The sequence below is a fragment of the Cnephaeus nilssonii genome (genome assembly GCF_951640355.1).
Source record: "Cnephaeus nilssonii genome assembly, chromosome: 5".
Taxonomy (NCBI): domain Eukaryota; kingdom Metazoa; phylum Chordata; class Mammalia; order Chiroptera; family Vespertilionidae; genus Cnephaeus; species Cnephaeus nilssonii.
This window is the reverse complement of record NC_137076.1, coordinates 103,019,946-103,040,240: the sequence shown is the minus strand read 5'-3', so window position 1 is coordinate 103,040,240 and position 20,295 is coordinate 103,019,946. Positions and strand designations below refer to the sequence as shown.

At 33.8% G+C, this 20,295-nt stretch overlaps 1 protein-coding gene across 4 annotated transcripts in view; it reads right to left on the bottom strand.

The window, feature by feature from the left end:
- RANBP17 (RAN binding protein 17) overlaps positions 1-20,295 on the bottom strand; it is a 232,729-nt gene that overhangs the window by 179,264 nt on the left and 33,170 nt on the right. For all 4 annotated transcript variants that reach the window (XM_079771004.1, XM_079771005.1, XM_079771006.1 and 1 more), the window contains exons 12-14: positions 18,255-18,448; positions 13,746-13,851; positions 10,433-10,568 (exon numbers count right to left, since the gene is read on the bottom strand). In XM_079771004.1, coding sequence (XP_079627130.1) covers positions 10,433-10,568; positions 13,746-13,851; positions 18,255-18,448 — 436 coding nt within the window. The remainder of the gene's footprint in view (positions 1-10,432; positions 10,569-13,745; positions 13,852-18,254; positions 18,449-20,295) is intronic.

Here is a 20,295-nt window from a genome sequence, read left to right as displayed (position 1 = left end):
GGAAACTGAGCAAGGAATAGAAAACCTGTTTGAAGAAATAATGACAGAAAACTTCCCTGATATAGGGAAGAAAAAACCCACACAAATCCAAGAAGCTCACAGAGTCCCAAGCAAAATGAACCCCAAAAGACGGACACCAAGGCACATTATAAATAAATTGGCAAACACCAATGACAAAGTAAGAATCTTAAAAGCATCCAGAGAGAGACAAAAAGTTACCACAAAGGAACCCCCATCAGAATAGCGACTGATTTCTCAACAGAAACTCATCAGGTCAGAAGGGAATGGAATGAAATATACAAAGTCATGAAAAGGAAGGGTCTGAATCCAAGAATACTGTACCCCGCAAGGCTATCAATCAAAACTGAAGGTGAAATCAGGAGCTTCACAGACAAAAAAGGACTAAGGGAATTTATTACCACCAAACCATCAATGCAAGGAATGCTAAAGGGTCTGCTGTAAAAAAAAGAAATAGGAAGCGAAGAAGGAACATAGGGGTAAAGAATAAAAATGGCGACAAATAAGCACCTATCAATAATAACTTTAAATGTAAATGGATTAAATGCCCCAAATGAAAGACATAGGGTAACGGACTGGATAAGAAAACACGACCCATATATCTGCTGTCTACAAGAAACCCACCTCAGAAAAAAAGACGCACACAGACTGAGGGTGAAGGGATGGAAAAAGGTTTTTCAGGCGAATGGAAATGAAAAAAAAGCTGGAGTAGCAATACTTATATCTGACAAATTAGATCTCAAAGTGAAGGACATGACAAGAGATAAGGAAGGCCACTTCATAATACTAAAGGGAGCAATCCAACAGGAAGAAATAACTCTGGTAAACATATATGCACCCAAAACAGGAGCACCCAAATACATAAAAAAAAACTCCTGGAGGATATCAAGGGAGAGATTGACAGCAATACAATCATAGTAGGAGACTTTAATACCCCACTATCACCATTGGACAAATCCTCTAAACAAATTATCAGCAAAGAAACATCAATCCTAAATGGTTCACTAGACCAGATGGAATTAATTGACATCTTCAGAACATTTCACCCCAAAGCCATAGAATATACATTCTTCTTCTCAAGTGCACATGGGTCATTTTCAAAGATAGACCATATATTGGGTCATAGGCAAAGTCTCTTCAAATTCAAGAAGATAGAAATCATATCAAGCATCTTCTCAGATCACAGTGGCATAAAACTGGAAATCAACTACAATAAAAACAATCTAAGGAAATCAAACACATGGAGACTAAACAGCATGCTATTAAACAATGACTGGGTTACCAGAGAGATCAAGGAAGAAATAAAAAAACATCATGGCAACAAATGACAATGAAAACACAACAATCCAAAATCTATGGGACACAGCGAAAGCAGTCCTGAGAGGGAAGTTCATAGCTCTACAAGCCTACTGCAAACAAGAAACAATAGTAATAAGTTACCTAACCCTACAACTCAAAGAGTTAGAAAGAGAGCAACAAGAAAAGCCCAGTGTAAGCAGAAGGAAGGAAATAAAGATCAGAGCAGAGATAAATGACATTGAGACCAAAAAAACAATATAAAAGATCAACAAAACCAAGAGCTGGTTCTTTGAAAGGATAAACAAGATTGTGAACCTCTAGCCAGGCTCACCAAAAAGCAAAGAGAGAGGACCCAAATAAACAAAATCAGAAATGAAAGAGGAGAAATAACAACAGACCCCACCAAAATACAAAGGATTGTTAAAAAATACTATGAACTGGACAACCTGGAGGAAATGGACATATTCCTAGAAAAATATAACCTTCCAAAACTCAATCAGGAGGAATCTAAACATCTCAATAGGCCAATAACTATGGAAGAAATTGAAACAGTCATCAAAAAGCTTCCAGCAAACAAAAGCCCGGGGCCAGACGGCTTCACATGGGAATTTTACCAAATGTTCATGGAAGAACTAAAACCTATCCTCCTCAGACTATTCCAAAAAATTCAAGAGGAAGGAATACTCCCAAGCTCCTTCTATGAAGCCAGCATCACCCTAATACCAAAACCAGATAAAGACAACACAATGAAAGAGAATTACAGGCCAATATACCTCATGAACATAGATGCCACAATCCTCAACAAAATTCTAGCAAATCGGATCCAGCAGTATATCAGAAAGATCATACACCATGACCAAAGTAGGATTTATCCCAGGAATGCAAGGATGGTCAATATCCGCAAATCAATAAACGTGATACATCACATAAACAAATTGAGAGATAAAAATCACAGTCATATCAACTGATGCAGAAAAAGCATTTGACAAAATCCAACACCCTTTCTTGATAAAAACTCTCAATAAGGTGGGAATAGAAGGATCATACCTCAACATAATAAAAGCCATATATGATAAAACCACAGCTAACATCATACTCAATGGGCAAAAACTAAAACCATTTCCCCTAAGAACAGGAACAAGACAGGGATGCCCAACCTCACCAGTCCTATTCTATATAGTACTGGAAGTATTAGCCATTGCAATTAGACAAGAAGAAGAAATAAAAGGCATCCAAATTGGAAAAGAAGAAGTAAAGCTGTCCTTATTTGCATATGACATGATATTGTAAAAAAAAAACACCCGAAAGACTCCATCAAAAAACTAATAGACTTAATAAATGAATTCGGCAATGTAGCAGGTATACAAAATTAATGCCAAGAAATCTATGGCATTTCTATACACCAATAGTGAACTTACAGAAAAAGAGACTAAAAAAGCAATCCCATTTACCATCGCACCAAAAAAATTAAGATACCTAGGAATAAACTTAACTAAGGAGGTAAAAGATCTATACGTGGAAAACTACAGGATACTGAAAAAAGAGACAGAAGAAGACGTAAACAGATGGAAGAACATACCATGTTCATGGATTGGTAGAATCAACATCATTAAAATGTCCATACTACCCAAAGCAATCTATAGATTCAATGCACTCCCCATTAAAATACCAACGGCGTATTTCACAGACCTAGAAAGAACTCTCCAAAAATTCATCTGGAATAAAAAAAAGACCCCGAATAACCACAGCCATCCTGAGAAAGAAGAACAAAGTAGGTGGGATCTCAATACCAGATTTCAAGCTGTACTACAAAGCCACTGTTCTCAAAACAGCCTAGTACTGGCACAAGAACAGACATATAGACCAATGGAATAGAATAGAGAACACAGATATCGACCCAAACCACTATGTTCAATTAATATTTGACAAAGGAGGCATGAACATACAATGGAGTCAAGGCAGTCTCTTCAACAAATGGTGTTGGAAAATTGGACAGATAAATGCAAAAAAAATGAAACTAGACCACCAACTTACACCATACACAAAAATTAACTCAAAATGGATACAGGACTTAAACATAAGACGGGATACCATAAAAATACTAGAGGAATCCACAAGCAGAGAAATCTCAGACAAATGCCGAAGCAATTTCTTCACCGATACCGCTCCTAGGGCAATGGAAGCTAAAGAGAAAATAAACAAATGGGACTACATCAAAATAAAAAGCTTTTGCACAGCAAAAGAAACCATTAACAAATCAACAAGAAAGCCCACTGTATGGGAGAACATATTTGCAAATGTTATCACTGATAAAGGTTTAATCTCCAACATCTACAGGCAGCTTATACAACTTAATAAAAGGAAGATGAATGATCCAATAAAAAAATGGGCAACAGACCTAAATAGAATCTTTTCGAAAGAAGACAGAAGGAAGTCCAAGAGACATATGAAAACATGCTCAAAGTCACTAATTATCCGAGAGATGCAAATCAAAATGACAATGCGGTACCATCCCACACCTGTCAGAATGGCAACCATCAACAAATCAACAAACGACAAGTGCTGGCGAGGATGCGAAGAAAAAGGAACCCTCGTGCACTGCTGGTAAGAATGCAGACTGGTGCAGCCACTGTGGAGAACAGTATGGAGTTTCCTCAAAAAACTAAAAAGGGTGCTCCCATTTGACCCCGTAATCCCACTTCTAGGATTATATCCCAAGAAACTAGAAACACCAATCAGAAAGAATATATCACCCCTATGTTCATAGCAGCACAATTCACATAGCTAAGATTTGGAATCAGCCTAAATGCCCATCAGCAGATGAGTGGATTAGAAAACTATGGTACATCTACATAATGGAATACTACGCTGCTATAAAAAAGAAGAAATTCTTACCATTTGCAGCAGCATGGATGGACCTGGAGAGCATTATGTTAAGTGAAATAAGCCAGGCAATGAAAGAAAAATATTAGGATACAACTGAAAACACTAAAACTCTACTAAATATAATAGAACTAGTGGCCCAGTGCACGAATTCGTGCACATTGAAAGGAAATTAATTAGAAGACTTCAGGTTTTTCTCACTGCACAGAATATAGTCAAACACTGCTGCAGTTAAATATTTTACCCTTTGTTCTCCCTGCGTGATCTACAATAATAATCTGCTTCATGTTGATATTTACTGCTGTGTTGCTGACAATTACCTGAAAAAGAAGTTGGGGTGCTTCACTGGGCTGGAAAAAGTTTAGCTAAATCAGAAAGCAGGTCTAATTAAGCAAGTTTATTCTATATCTATAAAAGGCTTAGTTGACTTGCGCATATGTGATACATGTAAAGCTCTCGCTGGCGCCAATTGCACGCATGTTTCCATCTGTCATTGTCGCTCATAAATTTGGTTAACACTTCTATTATAGAGAAAGGAAGAATAGGGATATTAAATTATTTCTTCTAATTAATTTCCTTTCAATGTGCATGAATTCGTGTACTGGGCCACTAGTTCTATTATATTTAGTAGAGTTTTAGTGTTTTAAGTTGTATCCTAATATTTTAAATGGGTGACCTATTTATATATACAGTTTACCAATTAGCTACACTTTGGATTAGTACATTTTATTCCAAGAGCATGCTGGATTACTATAATTGCACTGTTACTGAACTCCAGAACAGATTATTGATGCAGCTCAGAAATAATCCATACAGTTGGAGGACAAACTCGTCAGTGTGCAGAGACCTGACTTTGCTACCCCTTCCACATCCTACCTAGACTTCTGGGCTCTAGATTCAAGGAGGCTGCATTATTGCCATGTGTCTTCTTTCCCAGACTTCACCCTCTTAACAAACCCTTTTCCATACATCAACTACAGACTCACGTGCTCTGTGCTCCCATGACACCATGTGCTTACCATTATCACTGCATGTAGAAAATATTATAATTGTTCAAATTTGTATTTCTATAAAATTTTACATCTGCATCATATAAAAGTCACATAGTAACAATGAAAAGCCTGCCATCCTCTGACATACTCCTCCACACGTCTGATTCTAATACTCAGTAAACCCACTTTAGACTCTTTTAAACTTTTAGCTATTTCTTTCACTATTTTCATCCATTCTTCTAAATAACATGCTGATACAGCTATTTCTTGAATTTTGAATTTTAGACATTATCTTTTGACTCCCTAATATATTGGTGACAATATACCCATCATTTATAACTAAGTTACACAATTCTATTATAGTTGGATTTTCTTTCTTGACAAACATTTACTTTGATTCACTTAATTTACCTGAGTTTTCTAGGTTTCTACCTGCTGCAACTGACCCATGAACTCTATTTCAGATCTGTAAAACCTCAACTCCTCGGGTTCCTTTACAAAAAAAGAAAAGAAAAAACAATGATCTCCCACCGGTTCCCGTTTAAACTGATTTGGTCTCTATGCTTGTTCTTGTTTTACAGTTGCAATACAGATCGTTTTGTTTTGCGCCAATATCCTAGTTTCTGTTTGATTTTCATACAAGAGGCTTTCTTCTAATGCTGCCAATTGGCAGCTGTCTGTTCAATTCTTAGAATGAGATACTAAAGAGTGACTCTGTTCACAACAGGGCTTGTCATCCAGTAAATTCACCGTAGGGCCATAAGATAGACTGATTTTTAAATTGGAGATCCCACACATCTGTATGTGAAAAACTCTCTCAAATAAGTTTTCTTGCCCCTAAATGCATTCCACTGACCTCCTGCTCTGGAGTTTCAAGCTTGGCTAACAGTGTTATAATAGCAAGAGTTAGGAATGTCTGGGAGTATTTTCGGTCCAGTGTCTCATTCTTATCCCCAGCTGTTCAAACTTCCACAAACTGCTCCTGGGTTCAACTCCAGTTCAACACATTTAAACATGCCAAGCCTCAGTTTCCATATATGTAAAAAGAAGTGGGTGAGTGCTAATAAAAATAACTATTTTCATAGAATTTTTGTGAGATAAAATTTAATGCTTGTCAAATGCTGGGCAAAGTCTTTGGCACAGATTAACTGTTAAATAAATGCCTACAACTACTATTGATGATTCTTCTTTCTCACTTATAGGACATACTTCTATATATCACATAGGACTCCCCAATTATTCCACCTGTTTTCTGAAACCCTTATTTCTATAAATTACATTACTTTGCATATGCAGGATTTAAAAAAATTTTAAGATGCTTAACAGTACACCTCATTTAAAATTGTCAAATAATTTCAATGAAGCCAACATCATTTTCCTTTATTACCTGAAAGTATTATACATGAGGTCTAGAGCCACTTCCTATAGAATTCTACTAAATACATACTAGGTGTACTGGTTAGTAATGTCGGATTTTGTAATCAAAGAAAACATGATAATTTCAAGAAAAACATCAAAAGTGCTTTATTCAAAGTAATGTCCATCACTAGCTATACATTTCCCCATCTTTCGGGTAATTTGTGGATACCGTACCAATAGAACCTTTCTTGTTTTGAAGCAAACCATTCAGAGACCCAATTTTCCACTTCTTCGTACGTTTTGAAGTGCTGCTCAGAAAGTGTGTGTGCCATCGATCGGAACAAGTGGTAATCTGAAGGAGCAAGGACTGGTGAATACGGCGGGTGGGTTAATACTTCCCAGTCAAGATCTTTTAATGTGTCTTTAACTGGTTTTGAAGTATGTGAAGGTGCATCATCATGAAGCAAAATTACTTTGCCGTGTCTTCTGGCACATTCTGGCTGTTTCACGATCATAGTACGGTTCAAATTGAGTATTTGTTATCGGTAGTGACCAGTATTAACCGTCTCACCAGGTTTTAGAAGCTCATGATACACCACACCTTCCTGATCCCAATAAATGCAGAGCATTGTCTTCTTTCCAAAGCGATTTGGCCTTGCAGTCGATGTTGATGGTTGATCTGGATCAACCCATGATTTTGTGCATTTGGGATTCTCAAAATAAATCCACTTTTCATCGCCAGTCATAATTCGATGCAAAAAAGACTTTCTTTCGTGCTGTTGAAGCAACATTTTCCTGATGACTTTTCGGTTTTCCATTTGTCTTTCGTTCAGTTGATGTGGCACCCATTTTCCTTCCTTTAAAATCTTTCCCATTGCTTGTAAATGATCGGAAATTGTTTGCTGAGCAATGTTTAATCTTTCTGCAAGTTGTTTTTGAGTTTGACATGCATCTTCATCCAATAATGCTTGTAATTGTTGGTCTTCAAACTTTTTTGGTTGACCTGGATGTTCTTTGTCTTTCACATCAAAATCATCACCTTTAAAGTGTTTTAACCAGCATCCACAAGTATTCTGAGATGGAGCATGTTCACCATAAGCTTCCTGAAGTATTCAGTAGCACTTTTCTTCAAAATAAAGTAATGAATGAAAACTTCCCGCAAATGCTCTTTTTTTGGCATGAAATTCGATATTCTTAGAGTAAAAATATCTATGATGTTAACACCTTCAGCAAATTTGACATATGAAGTTTTGAAGCTCGTTGTCAATATAAAATAGCATACATATCAAGTCACATATATATCAACATATATGTAACTCCATCTATTGAAAAAAGTCCGCATTAATGGGTACACCTAGTACATTCAACCACTATGTAGTAGAAAGCATACAAGCAATATGACAACCACTTGGAGGCGATAACAATAAAAAAAGGCAGAAACAATCCTAACCCAAATTATAGTCCACATGTTTTACTAACATATGTAATTACAATGCAATGTAATATATAAATAGGAAACACGGGATGCTAAAAACCACAGAGAAAAGAAATTCTCCCAGAGTTTAAGTTAATAAGAGCATCCTACATGATGTGTTTGATGTGAAAGTAGGAGGAGTAAGGCAGAGAGAAGTTGGGTTTAAAAGAAATAGGTCCTAGGCAGAAGAAACATGTTGTTCAAAGGCCCATAACTGACAGAGAACACAGACTGCTCCGGGAGCTGAAATAAGTTAGCACACATAAAGTATGCAGTCCAAGTGTAGAGTCCTGAGGCATGAAACTGGTGACATGTAGAAAATACATTGGGAGAACCTTGTAAGTCATACTCTATATAATCCAATTAAATGAAATAATGCTTATGAGTGTTTAATAAAGTTCCTGGTATGAAATAAGTGCACACTAAATTAAACATTAGTCATTTACTTTTACCTAACACTCTCCCCTTTTTTGCCACAATTTGAAATGCAACAATACACTAACCAAAAAATATTTTCCATATAGTTTTTCTTAGCTGGATGCCAGAAAAATAGTATGTAGAGAACTTATTATAAACGCTTTAGGCAGTCTGTTCTTTCATTTGTAAATGGGAACAATAATACCAACCTCTCAGGCTTGCTGTAAAGACCAGAAAGAGCATAAAGAGTTCCTAGAGAGGTGTCATGGCACATACTAATGACCTCAAAAGAGTTCCTATTAAGGCAGATTGGCAGAAGAGCCAGAGAAAAAGGAAAGCGCAAAGCTTTGGCTTCACTTTGGGGTTATGCAGTAGGAATGCCTTAGAAATAACATCATCTTAGGCCTAAACTGTTTTTTGGAAACAGGAAAAGACACATACACCAAAAATGTTAGTTCTGCTAAAAGAAACACTAGTCTAATGATGTGTTTATTTCTTCCTAATGTGGAATCTTCTATAATTCATTTTCCCCCACAATTACCTTATATTAAAAGTATGTGTATATGTATATATTTCCCAAGTCCCACTGTCCTAAAACAACTACTATTATTTTACATATTTCTCTCCAAGTACTTTACACACAACATTTTTCTACTCCATATTATACTGTTCTGATTTAAGACCCAGAACAAATGGATATTGAATTAGTAATGTTTCAACAGTATCCACTTTGCAAAAGCAAAATAAGAAACTCTGGGTACATTTAAAACAAGACAATTTAATCATAATTCAACTTACACTCATCCATTGAGTAACACATTTAGGATGTTAAAAAAGGCACCCTGTATAAATTTCATATCATGTAATTTTTTTCTGATTCCAATTTATCTTAGTGTCAACCTAACATATTTATTTCTAGCTACTCTTTTTTTCTCCCTAATGGTCTCATTCAAGAGCAGCTTAATTCTAAGAAAATTTATTGATATTAATCACAATTGGCAATAAAATATCACATGTATTTGACAAAGAAAGCATCAAGCTGTATCTTCTCTTTCTTAAAAAGCAAACAAAAAACTAGGTGAAATTAATTAAAAGATGATCTTAACAAAATCAAACAAATATTTTTTAACACTATTATACAACTATTATTAACAGAAAATTATAAATGAACTGATGAAGATTAAGCTAAATTTCCCATGGAATAAAAAGCTTAGTTAATATAAAAAGCTTTTTCTAGAATATTCAAATAGGAAATACTTCCACATTACTAATACAAACTATAAATCCAAAGAAGGTAAGAATATCTATCCTTAGGACTTCTTACAGAGGTTTAAGAGTTACTATTCCAGGAAGAAAAAAATTGCATAGATCTTAGTGTCACAAATAGTACTAAATATCTGGTTAGGGTTCACATACATGCTCTCAATAATTCCTCATTATGCCTTAGGATCAATTCATCTCAATTTGATGCTAAACTTTCAATTGTCATAGGACAAGTGTTCTCCACATCAAGGTAACTTACTATGGCCTCTCAAAGACATGTCTAACTCTCCTAGTCGTCATAATCTATCATGTAAAAATGCCAAGGAATGAGCAAAAACTACACTGGAACTCCCATAAATAAATAAGTGTCAAGAAAAAACCCCAAACTACTAAAAGAGTAAATCTTATGTTTTAAACCTTGAAATACAATACTATAAAGCAAAATCCATTAATGTCTTTAAAACAACCTTAACTATTTAACGACTAGCCACATAAAAAACATTCACTAACTCTGTCAATCAATCTTTAAAGAAAATAGTAAATCCAGGCATAAAATGAGCAAATTCATCTCACACTGCTTTCAATACTAATTAATCAATTTATTTCAAATATCAATTAAATTTCTTATGTAGAAATTGCCCAACTATATCATACAGCTCAAAGCTGTTATATGCGAACATCTTTATCTTCAAAAAAAAATTTTTTTTAATCTCTAGTAAAAACCTACCTTTGAGGTTCTTTGAAGTTGGTCACCAACATATGTTTTACGAAACTGATCCAAGAACCACAGAATTGCAAGCTCTATTTTCTCATTAGAACACTGAGGCAATCCAGTATCCATTAATGATATAAGCTGAAAAACTCTTTTCATGAAGGAAAGAAATAAAGCTTCAGTAAAAATTCTTAAGAGAAATAACATTAAAACATTTACTGCCAATGTAATATAATATATAATTACTGTAAAAAGTGAAAAAACACAAAAACTTATAAAGAAAATATTTTTAAAATCATCTAAAATCCTACTAAGAGATATTACAATTTCTAATATTTTCCCCTAAGACACATATACCTATACACATAAAAGAATACAAACCTATAGACATATGGTTTTTTTACAAAAAGTTATATTTAAATACATATGAAGTATACAAATTCTATATAATAAAAGCCTAATTTGCAAATCAACCTAACGGTGGAATGACCAGTCACTATGACACGCACTGACCACCAGGGGGGAGATGCTCAATTCAGGAGCTGCCCCCTGGTGGTCAGTGCGCTCCCACAGGGGGAGCACCGCTCAGCCAGAAGCTGGGCTCACGCTGGCTAGTGCAGCAGCGGCGGTTGGAGTCTCTCCCACCTCCGCTGTAGGCGGGCAGTAAGGAGCGAGGGGATCCAGACTGTGAGAGCCCCAGACTGCAAGAGGGATGTCTGACTGCCAGCTTAGGCCCAATCCCTGGGGCGGACATCCCCCGAGGGGTCCTGGACTGCAAGAGGATGCAGGCCGGGCTGAGGGACCCCCCCCCATACACACCCCCACAAGGTGCACAAATCTCGTGCACCGGGCCTCTAGTATATAATAATATATATAGGTATAAGTAAATATCTACATTTATTATGAATATCAAGCTGAATCTTCTGGCTTCCCCAGCAACTTCTCAAAGAGGCCAGGGAACACAACTAAGAAATATGGACAAGAGTAGACTTCAACCAATTAAAATGGGACACAGATATAAGTGAACAAACTGCTTTCCCTTAATCCCCATCCCCAACCACCACAAACCACCTGAGGCAAAGTGGTTCTGCGTGGTCTTTGGGGAAAATGCCTGTAAAACAGTCACCATGTGTGTAATGTACCACCTTACACAGCTCATTCTCAGTATTCATGGGAGTTATGTTCTACAAAATTGACGTGAAAACTGAATTAGTGAATACTGAACTACTACTCCTAAAGGAAATATAGGATTAGGTTCCTGAGGAACTATGGTCACAATATTTTTCATCAACTGATCAACACATACCTTGTTTTATGTCTGTTTCTGCTAAGGACACCATATTTAATATATATTGTTGATTTGTTAACATTGAACTCACAGCCAATAACCTAATAACTTGCCTGAACAAAGCTCATTTAAACACGTCTTTTTTCGGTAAGGCATATTTCAGCCTTCTCGTGCTAAGAAACACTGGCCAGCACTTCAGCACTCTGCTGGAAGGGCCATTTTAAACAGCAAAACCAGCAACAAAAAACAAAACCAGCAATAAAAATGCAAAAATGATGGCACTAAGTAGACAGCAAAAAGGATACATTTACAGCATGGGAGCCAAAAGAAGGCAGAGCATCTGTTCAACCTCAGCTAGCAACTATGCTCAAGTCCAAGAATGACTATAATAGCACCACGAATGTTGATTAGGGGTACAATTAAATTTTAGCAATGACGTAAGTTTGCAAATATGGAATCTGTGAATAATGAAGATTGATCCTATCTTCTTCCCCTTATTCTCTCATCTCCTTTTCCTTCACTCTTTCTTCCCTGAAAAGGTACCCTTCTTCCCAACCCTCAAAAAGCCTCGTCCATAAACTTCACCTAAGGCTCTGTTTCCTGAAGAATGCAGACTAAAACACAAAACAAATCTTATTTACAGATACATATGTTTGCTGCTTAAAGAAAAAATTAAAATTTTCTACTTGACAAATATACACCCTCTTTTGTTTACTTCCTGTTATATATTTCTCAGAAAAATAGTGCCAATGGTTATTTCCCTACTTGGTGATAAAAACTTATAAAAAAATCAAACTATAGTATATTTAATTTCCACTTTACTAAATCTATGATGTTATATTAAAAGATGGCATAGAGGCAAACTGTTCACTTGGTTTAAAATTAACCAAAGCATTTTAAAATGTCCCCCATTCATATTTTAAAGTGATTTAATATTGGCAATAATAAACGTCGAGAAACTAAAAATATTTATATTCCATTCGTATTCAAATTTCATTGACAAGAGCCAGTTTAAAGGCTGAAATGGGTATGGAATGAAGGGAAAATACAACTAAAAGAATACTTACCGTAAGGCAGTTTATAATAAAAAAAAAATTGAGAACCTGAAATTTCCAAAATAAATGTCTGTATAAATTATGGTACAGCTTAGAATATTTCATATCTAGGTGAAATGTTCAGAATGTTATGTTTGATTTTTTTTAAAGTGTTTTGATTGTTAGTTTTTTTTTAGTAATATAGTACTTAATATTTGCCAGGCATTGTTTTAAGACTTAACAAATATTAACTCATGTAATCCTAATAATAGCCCCAAATGAATTAGGTATTATTAGTATCCCTATTTTAGTTTACAAGACAATATTATAATTTCTGTTTAAAAAGTTGAAAAATACACATGTAGTGTACATATACCCTTAAGCATCAATTTAAAAGACTCAAGGTCTTTACCAAAATGATAGTAGTAGTTATCTCCAAATTAATATAAGACTTCATTTAAATTTTTAAAGGGTTTGACAAACACATGTATTACTTTTTATAAAAATGCTATTAGAAATTAAAATATATGGAAAACCAACTCACTCATTTCATACATACGTAGGAATTTTCCTCAGTTTAGAATAGAAACATGAATTGCTCCTTATTAAGGGTATGGTCATGAGGTGAATAATCTAGCCAACAATCAAAAACAAAGCTTGTATTGGTAACTGACTATCCATTGCTTTTGACCAGATGTATGTCATCCCAATTTTGCCACCATCCCAATACACACCAAATTGCATGCTTCATCAAATCCTAAGAAATAAAAAGCAACCTAAATCTTTATCACACTATTTAAACACTTGTTAAAAATATATTCGACTATACAACTTACAATTTGACATCTACAAATCACTTAACCTCTAAACCTTGGTATTCTCATCAATAAAAAGGAAAATACCTTCCTCAAAAGGCCAGGCACAAAATGCTTTAGCTAATAATACCAGTTCAGTAAATTTCTTAACTACATAGTAAATTTCTGTAAATTACATGGCCATTACTTACCGACAGGATAATTCTCCATCCATAGCATCATGTTCGTCTGTACTGGTATATGTTAATCTTCCTCCAACAACTGTCCCAACTAAGTATACCAGCCATGCAAGACGTCCTAATATATAACATGAAAGAAAAATGTTTAGGAAGTATTGTAGAAAAAAAAGCTTATTTTTCAGAAAATTCCAAAATTAGTAAAATGATCTATTCTTCCAAACAAGTGATAAACTATCGTGAAGTCAGTTCTTCACAGAGTGGAGAGTTGGGTTTTAAGTTTATCAAGGCAGTAAAGGCAGTAAGTAGAACAGTAATATTGACAGATTTTACAGCCAGATAAAACTGTTTGAATCTCAGCTCTATCAATTTGCTGTGTGATGTTGAATAAGTTACTTATGCCTTTACATCTCAGGGTTTTCACCTGTAAAATGGAGATAATTGTATCTACCCTGAATACTTGAATGATTAAAATTAAACTTGATAACAAAAAAACAAATGTAGTGTCTAGATCCAGGGCTGTTAGTCAGTACTAGTATTACACAATCATCAGAATCTTTTCATCTGGTCATAATAGTACCAGTTTGATTATTTTTAATATAACCCCTGCTTAGAATATAAAAGATGGTAGTCAATATATTCCCTTTGTATTTTCAGGCATAATTTTTAAAATCGTCCTCAAGAGTAATGCTAGTGCTGTCTAGTGGGAAAAAGGCTGTTATGCGTTTTACAGAGAAAATACATGTGTTAGATAAGCTTCATCCAGGCATGAGTTGTAGTGCTGTTGGCTAAGTTCAATGTTAATGAGTCAACAATATATAAGTATGATGTTTTTAAGCAGAAAAACACATAAAAGAAAATTATATGTTGATCAGTTGATGAAAATGTTGTGACCAGAGGCCTACAGGAACCTAAACCGGTATTTCCACTAGGAGCAAATGGTTTAATATTTGCTAATTCAGTGTTCACAGCAACTTTGTAGAACATAAATACTGAATTATGAAAATCAACCATATTTCACAGAATATTACAGAAGTCATTATTAATAGACTATGCTCCAATTGTATATGGGCCATACACATTTTGTATAATGCATATGAATCTGAAACATAATTTTTGGTGAATGTAATAATTTGACTATGGGAGTTATTTTTAAAATACCTGTTGCAAATTATTCCTCAAAATAAATATGAATAATAACCTTATGTTGTGTCACTTTAAATTTTTAGATACTGATATTCCTTAAAGCAAGCTTTACTATTACTAAAAATAATAGCAAAATTTATATAATACTATTTAGTAGGTACTGTTCTAAACACTGTATCTATTATCTACATATATTCACTGAATATCACAAATCCCTATTAAAAAGTTCAGTGCTATGATTCCAATATAGGCAACAAATTTCCAGGAGTCAATTCTCATACTATGATGAGATATATACTACTTCCTCTCAAGATTGATAAAAGGGAATACTCAACACAGGTGTCAATCAGCTGGACAAACCTTGGTGATCCAACAATATCTTATGATCTATCAATCTCTTGTGTTTATTTAAAACATTTTAATTGCTAATCCTGAATTTTTCTCTGTCTCCCAAATTTTCACCACATATAAGATGAGATTTCATCTTCCTTTGGGATCATTTCTAGGGCTTTTCACACTTCTTTTGATTCTCAAATAATCCCCCCCCCCCCCAATAAAAGCAAGTATATGTGACACATAAAATGAATATTTGTTGAATAGTTGAATTAAAATAAAAAAATTTACTTTGGGAATTTTCACTAATGTAAACATAGAAGCATTTGCCAAATAGCTTTTGATAAAACAAACCTAGTTGAAAATAGACAAAGAATTCATCATGCATGTAATTTTTATATTTCTCCGTTGGAAGATCAATATTTAAAAATAGAGGCTGTACAATTTAGCTACCAAGAGCAAAGTCTGGATTCAAATCCTACCTCTACTATTATGCTAGGTACTTAATCATTCTTGGCTTTAATTTATAAATATGAGGATGATAATAATACCTGTTTCACAGGCTTGTGAGAAGCACTAAATTATATTCTGCAAGTAAAATACTCTTTTCCAAAGCTAGTTACAATTAGTTATACTTTTAAAATGCTGTTTGTAAAACAAACAAAAAATTAAACTAAAAAAAAAAATTCCAAGTAAAATACACTCAGAAAATCATTTGCTGAGTATCTACTATGTGTCATGTTCTGCTGTAGTGTTTTAACTAAATAGGTATAGGTATGGGACAGGCTGAGAAGGGAAAGAGACCCCCATGCCAAATAAATTAAACCTAGTAAGAGAGATAAGTAGGGGTATCACTGCCTAATGATAGAAAATATATTTTTATTCTTTAATTTATCTTACTCTGTGACCTTCAAATTATAACTTTTATATCAAAGAATACTAGGCAAAGATAGTATGTGGTCAATTGTGAGCATTTTTTTTAAATTGTGATAAATTCTGAATGGACATTTATTTATTTAGAGAAAAATAGAATGTATATTTACTCTTTCCTTGTTTTAGAAAGCAGTGATTTCTATCATACAGAAAACAGAAAAGCAGGTATTTCTTAACCTTTGGTAACAACTACTGACTGGATAAATTAGGGTTAATGTTAGAAGTGAACAATGAAATAAAAAGGCATTATTATTAAGCTATCAAATGTAATTTTCATATTTAACTGAATGAAAAGTGGTATTTCTCATACATATTAAACCTTTCCCTAAACCTCAACAATTGTAGTTTGGCAGTGTTCAAAATAACAAATGTTAAGAAGTTACTTTGGCTACAGAATTATTTCCACAAAATATAAAGAACCATATAAATCCACTAATCTAAACTGTATTTAGATATATAAATATCCAATACATGAGTTATATATCTATAAATTTTAAAAGTATCTCATCTTATAATAAGACTAAATTTTCATTTTAATTTTCCATTAATGTTCAGGGCACTTGTTTTAGCAGCTGTTTGAGCACAGAACATTTTTTCCTTAAACAAAATAATTATTGCTGTAATAATCTGTAATTATGGTTTATAACTGCAATAATCCCAAAGAAATCAGTCATTACCATAGATCACACGTAATCGTTAACTACTGTTAATGACCTATTTCTTAGGGATTATTGTTTTCGTAAACCATGACCACATCACCACAAATATGGAAGAGCAAGACAATATAATACAAATGAGATTATAATATAATAATAAACTTATTTTGTAACATTAAAAGCCATTAAGCATCTAAATTAAGGCAGATATAACGAGAGCATATAATTTTCTTTGTTCAACATTAACTGAAGTGTTTAGTCTGCACAAAAGAAATTGAATACTACTACATACAGTAGTACAAACTAGAGCCATGTTAGGTATTTTTAATAAATAAAACAGTCATTTTTTAGTATGCCATAGAAATCTTTAAAAGATGGACAAATTCCTTCCTACTGACATTTTGACTAGAAGGAAAAATATTTATTTAAAATTTTCTATGTATGAGGCATTATATTAGAGACTTTGAAATGGCATTTTATTAAAACTACATAATGTACCTAACTATAAAAACTCCTCGAATTTATATTAATCAAAAATCAAGTCTGACTTATTTATTCAATATACAAACCTATTTAACATTAATAAATTATTACTGTTCAATTAATTTCATCAATATATCTTAGAACAGCTAATATCCTTTTGTAAGAAATATCCTTTTGTAGAAAATCAGGTCTTTGATTTCACAACTGAATCTTTTTCCATTGTAATATAATATTTATATATATGAAAAAATATGTCTCATGTATATGAAGTGTAATAAAACAAACACCTGTGAACCAAGGTTTTACCAATATACTCACTCCTATCTTCACATCCCTCCCCTAGCTTGTCTCCTTACCTCCCACTCTGGAGGTAACCATGATCCTGCATTTGGAGCTTACTATTCTCTTGACATTGTTCTTTCATTATATCACTTGAGCATATCATTGTATGTTCCAAAACAATGTATTTTTAGGATCCTTGTTTTTAGGCTTTATTAAATATTTCAAACTATATATAGTTTCCTAACAATTGCCCCACTCCACTAACTATCTTATCTCTGACATTCATCTTTAAGTATACCTACAACTCATTCACTTTATTGTTATATAGTATTGCATTGTGTAACTATATTATGATCTATTTAGGCTCTGAATTTGCAGTCTTCTACAACAAAGAAGAAAACATGATCAATTAGATCAGTTAAAAGCCAGTTATAATAAACTCTACTCGTTATCAGCTTTTCTAGATACTGATTCCAGAGAAAAATATTTCCTGTAAATCATAAAGAAAACTGAAAATTAACCATCAAGCCACCAAAATATCCAAAAGGTTAAAAAAATTAATGCTTGGGGGGGGGGGTGTTGAGGAATTGGGGAAAATATATAAAAATAATTTGCATAAAATTACTACAGTGATTAATGAAGCTACTTACAATTCTACATGCCATGTAACAGTCAGATAAAATTCACTGACCTTCCTGAACTGCCATGTCCACCGTTACCCCAGAAGCAGAATGCAGAAGCTTTTGGTAATTCTGTGCGTTTTGGTCAAACAGCTGTACAAGAAGAGAGCATGTCTTCTCATATTCACATCTGCTGACAGTGCATAGCTGCTCCAACTGCTGAAAGATAGTGGCAGTATCATCCAGCGGATCATCTAAATTATCTCTGCAAATATATAAGAACAAGTTTGCAGGCATTAGTGTGATGTACTTTTATTTACCACAAATATACTTAATTGATGTTAAATAAAATTCCACAATGGATAAAGGAATAAAAGACAAATAGATTGGAAGAAATAAAATGTCTATATTTGAAAATAGCATGATTGCATACATTTAAAAAAAACACCCCCAAAAAAGCTACTCGTACTAGCAGGTGAGTTTACCAAGATTCTGGCAAACAGAATCAATATATAAAATTTAACTGTATTACAATATACTAGCAATGAAAAATTGGAGATTAAAATTTAAAAAACAGTATCTTCAAAAGGCACCAGAAAAAATAAACTACTACTTAAATCTAATTAAATATATGTAAAATATTAAGGCTGAATACTACAAACACTGATGAAAGAAATTACAGAATTAAATATATTAAAAAATAAACATGGTGACTGGCTGAAAGACTTGATATTGCTTAGATATCAATTCTTCCCCTAAATTAACATATAAATTCAATGCAATCCCAGTTAAAATTCCACCAGGATTTTGTTGTAGATACTGACAAGATAATTCTAAAATTTACATGGAAAAACAAAGGAAGTAAAAGAGCCAAAATACTTTTTTTGACTCCCTTATTTTCATAAAAATTTTATAGTCATATATAATACACATACAGAAGAGCTCACTAATCACAGGTGTACAGCTTGATGAATTTTACAAAGTGAACACACCAATGCGACTGGCACTCATAACAAAAACCAGCACATTTCTAGTACCTCAGAGTCCTCCTTATTGCCCAGAAGTCCCCTCTTATATACCCAAAAGAAGAGCAGATTAATTTGGCCTGATTTTGCACTTCATGGATGTTGTACAGAGTATATGTCTGCCTTCCTTTGCTTAATATAATGTTTGAGGGATTCACCCATATTATTGCAAATAATTATGGAAGATTTATTCTCACTAGAGGCAAAATAATTTTTGAAAAGGGAAACCAAGGTGGAAGACTCATACTACCTGATTTCAAAGCTTATTATATAAGACCACTGTATTCAAGATAGGGTATTGGCAGAAGGAGAAACAGTTAAATTAATGAAAAGAGAATCAAGAAATAGAACCACATGTATGCGGTCAATTAATTTTTGAAAACAGTGCAAAGGCAATTCAATGGAGAAAGAAGTCTTTTCTGTAAATGGTGTTGATATAATTGGCCATCCATATGCTAAACAACAACAGAAACCTCAAGCCTTACCTCACATCACAAAAATTAACTCAAAATGAATCAGATCTAAACGTTAGTTCTGAAAGTACATAACTTTTAGAAGAAAAAATAAAGGATAAATTGGACTTCAAACTTTAAAACAATTTATCTTTGAAAGACTACTAAGGAAATGAAAAGGCAAGCTATGAACTGGGAGAAAGTATCTGAAAAACACACATGATAAAAAGACTTGTGACCAGAATATACAGACCCCTTCAAATCTCAATATAAGAAAATAAACAACCCAATAAAAAATGGCAACAGATTTGACAGGCATTTTCCAAAGAATACATACATATGACAAATAAGCCTATAAAAAGATGATCAATATTATTATTCATTCAAGGAATGCAAATTAAAACCACAATGAGGTACCACTACATACCTTAAGAATGACTAAAATTTTTAAAGACTGATAATATCAAGTGCTGGTGAGGATGCAGAGCAATGGAATCTTTCATACAGTGCTGGTGGGAATGCAAAATGATACAGCCACTTTGCGAAAGAGTTTGGCAGTTTCATACAAAGTAAAACACACTTACTATGCATCCTAGGAGTCTCACACCTCAGTACTTACACAAAAGAAACAAAAA